The sequence below is a fragment of the Paroedura picta genome, chromosome 11 (assembly GCF_049243985.1).
Source record: "Paroedura picta isolate Pp20150507F chromosome 11, Ppicta_v3.0, whole genome shotgun sequence".
Lineage (NCBI taxonomy): Eukaryota > Metazoa > Chordata > Lepidosauria > Squamata > Gekkonidae > Paroedura > Paroedura picta.
The window spans coordinates 43,308,250-43,320,462 of NC_135379.1; the positions used below are offsets into that span (position 1 = coordinate 43,308,250).

Below are 12,213 nucleotides of genomic sequence, written 5' to 3' on the forward strand. Positions count from 1 at the left end.
TTCAATCCCCCTTTCCACTGTGTGGATGAATATAATGCTGCCTTGAGATTGTGGAAGTGGGGAGAATCCTAAACATTGGTTACATGTTTATGACTATATACCTATTACACCTGGGTATTAAGCTGGGTTTTAGAAGCCCTGCAGATGAGGAATGGTCAGGCAAATCACTTTGAAAAGAAAGAAACCTTCAGAGAGGGTGGAATAGGAAAACTTTGTTCTGTAACAGAGAGGAATGGGATTTTCCACAAGATGAAGGCTTTTTGAGAGCTAAAAGATTTGGCCCAGATCTAACGCTATGCCTGGCCACTGTGTGAATCAGCCTTTTGCTCAGATTCCCTCCACTTGTCATATTCTTGGAATCAGTTTCCAGTTTATCACAAACTGTGGTTTGCAATTACATCGAAATCAGCAAATGATGGATTATACGTTCCGTCCAAGCAAGAATTGCAAACCAGCGTATTTTATTTAAAACATTTATTAGCCGTCTTTCTACCATATAGAGCATCAGCTGGTTTACCATACGGGCAGAACAAAACCCATTAAAAATGCCTAAAATTCATTAAAAGCCACAAATTACAGTCACAGTTAAAAACTGCCTATGGGTCGAAAAAATTACTGGCAAAATGTCATCTTGAATAAAACTGTCTCCAGCTCCCTCCTAAATGGTAAAAAGGAGAGGACCAGGTGCACTTCCCTGGGGAGGATATTCCATAATCATGAGGCTGTCACAGAAAAGGCCCTCCCTTGTGTACTCAACAGCTTGGTATAGTGGTTAGGAGTGGAGACTTCTAATCTGGAGAGCTGGGTTTGAATCTGTGCTCCCCCACATGCAACCAGCTGAATGACCTTGGGCTCACCAAGGCATTGATAGAGCTTTTCTGACCAAGCAGTAATATCAGGGTTCTGTCAGCCTCACCGCCCTCACAGGGTTGTTGTAGGGAGAGGGAAGGCAAGGCGAGTGTAAGCTGCTTTGAGACTCCTTCGGATAGAGAAAAGCAGCATATAAGAAACAACTCTTCTTCTTCTTCAGTAATAGCAGGGCTCTCTCAGCCTCATCTCCCTCCCAAGGTGTCTGTTGTGGGGAAAGGAAATGGAACGCAGTTGTAAGCTGCTTTGAGACTCCTTCAGGTAGAGAAAAGCGGCATATAAGAACCAGCTCTTCTTCAGTAATATCAGGGCTCTCTCAGCCTCCCCTGCCTCACAGGGTATCTGTTGTGGGGAGAGGGAAGGCAAAGAAAGTGTAAGCTGCTTTGAGACTCCTTCGGATAGAGAAAAGCAGCATATAAGAACCAACTCTTCTTCAGTAATATCAGGGCTCTCTCAGCCTCATCTCCCTCCCAGGGTGTCTGTGGTGGGAAGCGGAAAGGGAAGGTGAACTCTTTTGGGCAGAGAAAATTGGCATCTAACTCCTCCTTTGGTTGAGGAAGCAATCAGGAGGACCCTCTCTGTCACCTTAATGCTTTGGTAGGAATGTAGGGAAGAAGATGATGCTTCTGGTACTCTGGTCCCAAACCATGAAGGCTTCTAAACATCTTGAGCTCAAATGTGATCTGTGGTGCCAGAGGGAGTTTGTGAACCCAGGGCTTATTCCCATAGAACCAATCAATGATTTGATGCTTGAACTGGACTTTTCAGGTTTTCTAGCTCAGAAGGGCTTTCCCAATCCTTTCTTCCATGAGCAAGCATAGTAACATTGATGTCCAGGGGGTGTCTTCAGATAACTTAGTATCACATGAGGAAATTACAGTACATTGAGTATAAATATCTCTATTCATTAAAGGTAATTTGTCTCCAAAATGCAGAAGATGCTAGAAATCCAAACCACCCTGCCAAAATATTCCTACCTCAGCTCTTTGCATACAGACTAATCTTGCCTGCTATGTTGTAAACCAGCCTTTCAGCCAGGAAACCTTAATGGTACTTCCATATTCCTAATGGTGCTTCCATGTCCCATAGCTACATCCACTGGTGGCACAGGAAGTGGTGATTTTCACCCCTTTTCACTTGTTGTTCCCTCTCACTACAGCACTCCAGAGTATTTCTTGGGATCCAGTGAGTCAAGGAGGATAGATGTCAGGGTGAAGGAAATAGAAGGTGGTGGGGCTGGGAGGGGAAGACAGGAAAGTTATGCAACACAGCTCTGCTCTTACAACATGGGATTCAAGAACTATCAAAAACTTTCAGAGCTGGAGTCAACTGGTGGTTGTAGGTTTTCTGGGCTGTGTGGCCCTGGCCTGGTAGTTTTATTCCCTGGTGTTTCGCCAGTAACTATGCTGGCAACTTCAGAGGTAGGACATAGGGATTCCCATCTTGCAGTCTTCTTCCTCTGAAGAAGTTACAGCGTGGAAAAACTGCAACAACCAGTAGGAGAAAAGCCTTTCTTAGTTCAGGTTTTTAATGAACTTTGTCTGCAGGAAGTATTCTCCTGAAGTCACTATTGTATAAATGGAGTACCTAAACTAGGGTTTCATGAAACCCTGGGTTTTCTTGATGGCCTTGGATGGGTTTCCCAAATAGGTGGGAGTTTATTAATTGTTCTTATATTTTTTAAATTTATTAAACATTTGTCAGGTGACATGACTATATTTCAGTAGTTCTCAACCTTCCTAATTCTGCGACCCTTTAATACAGTTCCTCATGTTGTGGTGACCCCCATCCATAAAAGTATGCAAGGGTTCTTTCACAGAAATTAAACCGAAACTGACCAATGGCATGAAGACCCATTGTTCATGATTGTATATAATTTGTTTTTTTCTGAGGTCTCTCGGTTCAGTTCTGCCTCTTTCCCCACCATGCCGATCTCACTTTTTCCCACTGGTCCAGGCAAACAAATGTTCTGTCTCAATCTACCCTGGAAGGCTGTTGTGTGGATGCTCCCCCCCCCCCGGCCAAGCTGCTTGCCCCACCACGACTCCTGTGAAAGGGTTGTTCGACCCCCCAAAGGGTTCTGACCCCCAAGTTAAGAACCACTGCTATATTTGGTCATACCACCCCCACCTACACCTCCCAAAATGGCCAGTGATGGACCTGGAGAGGGTGGGAAGGGGAGGGGCCTGGATGGGTGTGTACACAGCAATGTGTCCCAACCACATTCTGCACATTCACGCCACTTCTGGGGTTTCTCAAAGCCTGAAGAGTGTTTCAGGGGTTTCTCGGTGGTAAAAAAGTTGAGAAAGGCTGACGTAGATGTTTTGAATGTGATGAAATGTATATATTTTTGAGGAACATTCCAAGTATGGTTAAATGTAGTAGACTTAAAAAATGGAGTTGAGTAGTGCTGTCTGAGCATCGTGGGTCAACCCACAAACCATGTTGTTCTAAGATGATCTTCCACAGTGCTAGGATGAGCACTCAACCGTGGTAGATGACCAGGGTGCCACATGGCCTCACTTTCATGCTTCCTGGATTTCCTGAGGTGCCAAAGGGACACTGAGAAAGCTCATCCTGGCTCACTTGGGATTGTGGATTGTACACCATGACATTTTCTAATACCACGCGACATTCTGCTAAACCGTTGCTTCTCACAGCCTAACTAGTATTCAGAAGCGCAAAAAAGCAGTTGGGTATTTCATGCTGATAGTATGACTTCAATTTAATGGCAACCCACAGTAGCTGAAAATGTTGTTTGCTTTCTTTTCGCCTGTGTATTGTATTCAGCACTCTCAATACTATTTTAATATATATTCAGAGGCAGTACCCGTATCATCATAATTCTTTGCCTTAGTGGATGCTACATTTTCCCAAGAAGGTGAAAAGCTTAAATAAATCCTCTGTAGAAAATGAATGGAAAGGAAATAAAAAAGAGAGACGGAGATTGTTGTGAGAGAACCTAATGTCCTAATCCATCTTGACTGATTCAACAGTTACGGGTTTTTGGTGATTAGGCTTATAAGGAGTCATGCTTTGGTAATGAAATGAAGTGTATAATTTCTCTCCCCCCCCCCCCAGCCCTTACATGTGGATCGAGAGAAGAGGAGAAAATGCTGCTGCTGGACCTTAAAAATAGAATCAATTGACAGAAAATGAGCTAATTCTTCCATTGGATTCTTAGAGATACTTGCTATCCAACTGTGTATTTACTGAGGGATGTCCTTGTTTTCTACAAGTTATCTTTGGTAAATTACTTTTCCTGTTTTGGTCTTATTTTTGTCATTTTGGGAGACTGAGTTAATATTTTGTTAGTGTGTTCTCTCCTCTTGTTGTTCTTCAAGGTTCAGCCGCCCCCAGAGCATATCAAGGAAGTTAAGAATCAGTAGTGGATGGATTGATCTTGTCTCTAGCAAGTGTCCATGTAAATGCAGACTCATGGGCTGCCATTTTACTCTGCAGAGTTATATTCATGGATAATGTCATTTAGGAGTGGTTGTGTTTTTTAACCTTTTGATAGAAAACATAGAATGGATAACATGGAATCTCCAGCAACTCATCATCATCATCATCATCATCATCATCATCATCATATTTCTAGCCCGCCACTCCCCTTAGGCGGGTAACAACATGTAAAACCCCCATAAAATCCCCTAATACATAAAACAATCCCCAACCCACCCTACCTGATGGCGGAAGAACTATCTGAGAAACCAGGGGTCACTGCTGATGTAGATGTGGAGGGAGGGGCGATCTAAAAGGGGGGGCACCGGCCTCAACCATAATGGTGATGAAGGAGACCTTGGGCAGGACTCCTTGGAATGTGAGAATAGGGCAACAAAGATTGTGAGGGGTTTGGAGATCAAGACATATGAGAAAATGTTGCGGGAGCTTGGTCTGTTTAGCCTGGAGAGGAGAGGACTGAGAGGGGATCTGATAGCCATCTTCAAGTATTTCAAAGGCTGCCATATAGAGGATGGAGCAGAGTTGTTCTCTCTTGCCACTGAGGAATGGACCAGAGCCAATGGGATGAAATTAATTCAAAAGAAATTCCTTCTAAATATCTGGAAGAAATTCCTGACAGTTAGAGTGGTTTCTCAATGGAACAGGCTTCCTCAGGAGGCAGTGGGTTCTCCACCTTTGGAAATTTTTAAACAGAAGCTGGAGAGGCTGATTCCATGAAGGTTTAAGGGGGTGGCAGGTTACAGTAGATGACTGATAGGGTTGTGAGTGTTCTGCTTAGTGCAGGAGATTGGACTAGATGACCCAGGAGATTCCTTCCATCTCTGTTCTAAGATTCTAGGAGTGTTACACATGTGTCCCTGTTTTTGTTTGTGAAACTTGGGAGGCTACGGAGTAGCTGCTAGTTATAATTGGTTTAATGGGTAAATTGATGAATGGCTTTATCACAAATGCAGATTTTGTCTTGATTGACTGATTGATTGGGGCTGAGAATGAGGGTCATGCCTCCGTGTAGGCCCCATAGATTCTAGCTTCTATATTAGTCTTCCAGATTTATTGAAAAATAAATATTTAAGAACCTAATTTTTACCCATTTCTAAGGAAAACCACTTTGGTACCTGACTGAGAACTGCCTGTATTAAAGCTAACACTGATAATTCTAAATCATTGTCAGTGTACCTTTTAAACCCTAGGCTTATCAAATAGTCATGAAATTGGAACTCTGAAACCATGTTATAATGGGGAAGCATCAGTATTCTAAGTCCCCAAATTTATGAAAGAAAATATTTGGTCTTTTCTTCAAACAAATGAGTCTGTAGCGTCTGTTGATTCAGTTCTCTTATTTAAGAGAAACTACCCCTTCCTTCAAATACCTTCAAACTAATTATGTCTGTTTTGCTAATACATCTTATTGAAATATTTGTTTAAACATAATCACTTAAGCACTTAAAAGCCAAAAAATGTAGAAGTGAGAATGATGTTGGTTTTGACTCAGCACACATTTTCTTCTCTAGTGGCTTTAACTTGGTTAATCCTTTGAAAGAAATTCTGCTGTCTCCTCATCCTTCCCTAATGACAAAACATTGCAAATACTGTGGTGCCATATCACCAAATCACCTCCATTGCAGGGTCTAAGACTGAATGCACTGTGGAGGCACTTAGAGAAGCAAAATTTCTATTAACTGGGGTTTTAACTCTAGATTATGCAATACCTGAAGATCTGTGGAGGTGGGAGGGAGAAACCCAGGGGGCTGAAGAAGGGAGAAACCTTGTCTTATCATGTAGTCCATCTTTCAGAGCTGCCATGTTCTCCAGATGAATTGATCTCTGCCATCTGGAGGCCAGTTGTAATTCTGGGAGATCTCCAGCCACTACTGGGGAATTCTAGGGTTGTGCGCAGCGGCGTCCAAATGTGTGTGCACCGAGTTACGCACTAGCACCTGTGCCTCCCCCCCCCCTTGTGGTGTGGCACTGGTCCTTGTTGGCCTGGAATGGCTGATTCGGACACCGCCGTGCACAACCCTAATTGGCACCTGTATTGAGCCTTTCATTTTCTTGAATCAGTCAGGTAGGCACAAGGGAATGGGTTTTAATTATAGATACCTCCCCCCTGCAGGGTTTTCATAGCATGGGACAGTCAGAGGTAGTTTGCTGTTGCCTCCCTCTATGTCATGCCCCTGGTATTCCTTGGAGATCTCCCATCCAAATACTAGCCAGGATTGACCCTGTTTAACTTTAGAGATCTGATAAGATTAGGCTAGCCTGGGCTATCCAATCAGGATAATTACAGAATATGTTCCCTCCCCCTTGTAAATTATAATTTTGAGATTTGCGCCCAATTTCCTGCAGACCACTAACTGTGACCTCATGCTGTTCTTGGAGGTCCCCTGTCCCCTATTTGGGGGGCATTTGGGGCTGCAAAGGGAGTGCTGAGGTTAGGAAATTGTACTCCATAGATGAAGCTATCAATGGGTCCCCTCCACACAAACACAAATAAACTGCAGTCCTATTCAGAGCTAATCCAGTAGAAATACCACTGAAATAACTCTGCATAGGATTGCATTGTAAGTTTGTGTACTTTGAGGCATGGAATCATCCATGAGCAGTTTGTTTTCAGGTCTAGAAAGAGAAGCACTCCATTGATTTGCTCTTAAGGAATTTGGACATAATGAATGATCCTGTCCTAAGTAGTTTTCTGATCTCATTACTTAATTGCATTAGTTCTCTGCATAGAGCTTTTAATAGAAAATACTCACAGAAACCTGAGAGGTGTGAGGTTTTTCTCATGCAACTTGCTTCTTTTTCCGTACTTGCAAATACAAGCTATTAGGCAAATAGCTAACCTGATGAGCAAATGGGCATATGTTATCTATTGAGTACCAGGACAAATTGACAATTAGTTATGCCATGGCATAGTTCTGTGGTGCTTGTTTTTAAAATCCTAGTTACAAACTGAACCTCACATTTCCTGTTGACTTTATTCAAAAATTGTCCTTTGTCTTGTTGTTCTGTTAACTTGGGTAAGTGCCCAGCCGTGCATCTGAATCTATATTAGCATGCATATCGAGGTTGTGATCCAACGTAGACCTAAAAGTGTTGAAATGCATTGATTGAAATGGGTGTAACTTTTATTTAATGTTCTTATTTCTAGATGTTTCCAAGCTGGTCTGCTTCCACTATTTTGGAGAAGGGGTTTTGGCCACCCACCACCAGAGCCCCCCCCCCAAAACCTCCTTTCAATCCCCGGTACATGCAAGCCTTCCCCCTGCTTGTGTTCTGTTTATAAGCCTTCCCATTGTCCACGCTCAGTTGCCAGAATCACCTGCCATTGACACCAAGAGCACCTCGACTGTGCACCATTAACATGCCCATCCCTCATGATTCTGGGTTGTTGGGAGCACAAGTACATATTGGTGGCAGGGGAAGCTTGTGAGTGGGGGTCAGTGGCAGTGAGCCCCACCAGAAGTCCTGGGCCTTGTCCGGTCCCGTCCCCCCTCCCCCCGCACTTAGAGTATGCTGATGTCAGCATACCTGCTTCCCAGTTGAGCTATCATACTAGATTCTACAGCATGTCCACGTCACTCGCAACGTGAATATGTCCCTTTCGATATGCGCTGGCCATTAAGTCTCCCAGCACGCGTGCACGCACCCAGGCACCCACCCACCTATTGCCGGGGGGTCCCTGGCAACTAGTTCTGCGCAAATGTGGGAGGGATGTTGGAATGTCAAGACTGCACGCGACAGCAGTAGACATTTAAAAAACGAGACTCCTTTAGGATAGTTTAGAGGATTTGTCTTTAATTAGAAGTGCCACATACTTAGTAAAAAAAAAAATCTATGTTAGTTTAGAAATTGATTTTTGTTTTTTTTTTATAAGAAAGCTGCGAGTTCTTCCTGCATGGGGTAAATGTCACTCTCTTCATATCTTAAGCTTTGCTGCAAGTCAGGACTTGTACTATTCAACCGGGTTGTCATAGAAACGTAGCGAACTGTCATCTCCACTCAGACTGCTGATGGTTTTATTTGTCGGTTTGTGGGATTATTAAAATTTAACAAAAATTATTGATTTTGCTTTTTATTTACACTGCCTTGTGTTTACCCTTAGAAGTTCAGGCTGCATAAACTCTTCCTAAGAGGGGAGAAATATATATATATATATAATGCTAAACTCGGATGCCTCAAATGCTGTTGATGCTTTCTTTCATTTTTATTTAAGGGGTGATAGGTAGTCTCTGCAGCAGTGGCGTAATCGTGTATTTTACAAATAGTTTTTCATTCTGTTTGTTTACAGCAAAGAGAGAGTCTCTCAAATTCACCTTTCAGTTGACTTTTACTTAACATAAGAGATACCTGTCAGAATAGCATGAAATGGTTACGTGTGCTTAATATTTGAAGTTTTCCCCTCACTTTATTCATGTTTTGCTTGAAGCTTGGCAGAATGCTTCAGTGAGCTAAGTTTTTGAAAGTATATGTTTTCGTATATGCATGCGCTAGAGAAATTACTTCGTTTCCCCTCATAAATAAGACAGGCAAAACTTATTTACAGTAACTTTATCTAATGGTCCGTGGATGAATGCTTTTATGCAAAATATGTGAGGGACTAGAATTAACTTTTCATTTTGGATGCACATTTGATGTACGGGCTTCAGCAACATGTTGGATTTTATTATAATGACTTGGTGCCTAGAATTCCATTTTGTCTTTACGTGTTTATTCCCTAGAGCCCTTGGATCAGTCGTGCATTTGCCGAGTGTCGTTTTTGGTAATAAAGATGTCTGAAAACATAATTAGGTGTTAATTGCCCCCATACAAGCTTGCTTCCAGGATGCGTCAATTCTTTTTCTGTATAACTGTTTTTTCGACTGTCAGAAGTGAAGGAGCCCAGGTAATTTGGCTGACTTATGCCCCAGACTCTAATTTGACATTGAGTCTTTCCGACTGGTAACAACTTCGTTGAGTGTTGGATTTGCTGAATAAAATTGCTTGTTGCTGGACATCTTGACACATCGTTTCAGACAAGCACATCATAGGTTGTTGACATCCTTATATTAATCCCCTTTTTAATTCTGTCATAAACTTTTGCATGCAGAAGTCTCTAGATGTCGTGTGTGTAGGGGGGGGGGGGGTGGAGTTGGTGTTCAAGCATTTCTTCCACAGCTTGCTCTAATCTGTTTTGTGAGAATATTGTAAACTGGAATATTTTAGTAGCTTGTTCAGAGCCTCAGAAGTTTTTAATATAGGATAAAACTGTGTTTATATTTCTCAGTTACGCCTTTAATGAGCATATGCCTGGTGGTTAGTTGCAGTGAAAAGGTGAAGAAAAGTTTAATTTGATAGTCGTAAGATCTGTTTATTCCCACCGCAGGGCTCTTCGCTCTGCAGGTATGAAATTACTGGTGGTCCCGGGCCCCTGGGATATACACCTGGCCTTGACCTGCATAGTGCAGGGGGTTGGACTAGATGGCCCATGAGGTTCCTTCCAACTTTATGATTCTACTAGGTTCAAATCCCATTTATAATATTTACAGATATTCCTGTTGTAAAGGTTAGAGCATCACAGTTCTCCAACCTGTGTTGAAATTGTTGTTTCCTTTACACCTGTCAAGGAACTTACGTGGATTTTAAAATGTTGGAAACCGCCCAAAGCTGGTCCACTGGGAGGGGCAGTGTATAAATCCCAATACAAATAAATAAATGTACAGCACATTGCCATTTCTTGATATTTGAGGTTTTCCCATTTCTGCCCCTCTATATGTTTGAGCATCTGTGACCACAGGTTGACTCCCTCTGCTTTAAACTTCAGTGCACCATTGGGTTGCCTTGACTCCACTGTGAAATAATTGTTAAATTTCTGTATTTTCAATTATATTATATGGGCCAATTTTTAAGTGGTAAAATAAATAGTTGCCTTGAGCCTTGGCAAGACAGAAATTAAACTAAAAATATAGAAATGAGTATTCTGACAGATCTCCCAGACGTCATTTTATCAGCCTCTTTTCAGGTGGATAACGCCAGAGGATTATCATCTTGGGCTGTACAATAGCTGAGTTTTTTTGAGACCATTTTTGTGAGTTGCATTTCCCACCCCAATATTTTCCATATTGCCCTGAGCCAACAATACATTCTTATCGCACTTGCCTAACGCTTGGCTTCACTCAAACTTTGGTTCCTATACTTTGTTCTGTTCACCCGAAACTACCCTGTTTCCTGCTCTTTCCCCCTCAGGCAGCTTTCCACAGAAGATTTCTTGTTCTACATGCCAACCTGTAGCATATATTCTAAGTTAACATCTTCTTAAGGGCTCTCTTTATTTTTATTTACAGCTTTTTCTATCTGTCCTTTATGTGGTGCTACAAGAGCTTGTAAAGGTCCTTGGGTTAGTTGTAACAAGCATTTCAATTTAGAACTAAAAGTGGGTAACGCTGCCGGCTTTAGTTTCTACCATCAGTTCCACCGCAGCTATACATTATATATTTTGCTTTTGTGAAGGCAACAGCTGTTCTAAAAATGAATATTTGCCTCTTAATGCTGCAGTAGTGCTTTATAGTGTGTTTGCACCTGGCATTTGTGTCCTGGTAACTGGAACAGAGGAATTATGGGTATTTTGAGTTTCATTGGTTAGCGGTTCTTACAAAGAGTTCATAGGGGACCGTCCGCTGTGTAGTCCTGTGGGTGGTACCAGCCTGTGCCGTTTTAAGCCAACCTGAGAAGAATGACTGTTTCTCTTTTCCCTTACAATTCTTTAATAATACAGGAGGATGACAGTGAGGCAGAGCCAAAGCTGAAGTATGAAAGGCTTTCTAATGGGGTTACAGAAATTCTCCAAAAGGATGCAGCCAGTTGCATGACAGTTCATGAGAAGGTAAGGTGTGATTTTTTAAAAAAGAAAATGCATCTGTGCACAGTGAATTTTGTTCAGTCCTTTAAAACATACATACTTGTGCTTTCGTTCTGTTTTGACCAAGACATGTCTTGATAGAAGGCTACTTTACTCACTGGAGTAAAGCATGTCCATTAGCACAACACATCTATGAGATTAAACCTCCCTATTTGTAATAATGACATCTTTGAATACAGTCTGTAGTTATGCTGCCCAGTCCCCCAAATACAAATTTGCTTTATGATAAGTAAAAGGATATATAAGGAAAGAAGATTCTTCCTTCAGAAGAGCATGAACTGGATTGCAGCTACTGTGGGTACTTGGCATGCAGCCTGAAATTACCCCTGGTTTTGCATGTGCTTGTAAATGTGCTGCCATTTGCTGAAGAAGTGGAGGAGAGGAATGGCATTTTGAATCAGATTTTACTTGGCAATTCCCTACAACTATCTATTATCCAATCACTTTTTTTTCTTTGACATTTTTGTCCCGGGCTTGATGAATAAACATGACCTCAATTTTGGGCTTGGAATGGCCTCATGCTGGGCTGAATTATTTGCATTTAGTCCTTGTACTTAAGCAAGCCTATGTTTGGAAACTGTACTTTAAGAACTGGTTTTTTGAGGTTCAGGAATATTCCTAGCAAAGTTACTTGAAAAGAGAGGGGAAAAAGAGAGACTATTTTAACAATTATTCCCATTTAAATTAAGGAATACAAAGCTGTTAAGGATTTTCATAATACTGGAATAGATAATATCTGTATTGGCCCCAAGGTCAGGGATCGGTTAAATGACTTCCATATCCTGCTCTTAAATATCCTGTGTGTCCTTGTGAAGACATGCAATTCTTTCTTTGGAAGTTTGAATTGAGCGAAGCAATCACACTGAGTTTTAAAAGTTTTCCCCCCTCCTCTCTGGGCAGAGAGCAGGCAGGAAGTGGGGTGGGGGGAGTCAGTTCAATTGCTTTCCAAACTCACCTCAGCCCACCTTCATACAAATGCTAATAGG

At 42.0% G+C, this 12,213-nt stretch overlaps 1 protein-coding gene across 2 annotated transcripts in view; it reads left to right on the forward strand.

Moving 5' to 3' along the window:
• The window catches only part of VPS41 (VPS41 subunit of HOPS complex), a 117,834-nt gene that overhangs the window by 10,856 nt on the left and 94,765 nt on the right, over positions 1–12,213 (forward strand). For both annotated transcript variants that reach the window (XM_077303547.1, XM_077303548.1), the window contains exon 3: positions 11,084–11,191. In XM_077303547.1, coding sequence (XP_077159662.1) covers positions 11,084–11,191 — 108 coding nt within the window. The remainder of the gene's footprint in view (positions 1–11,083; positions 11,192–12,213) is intronic.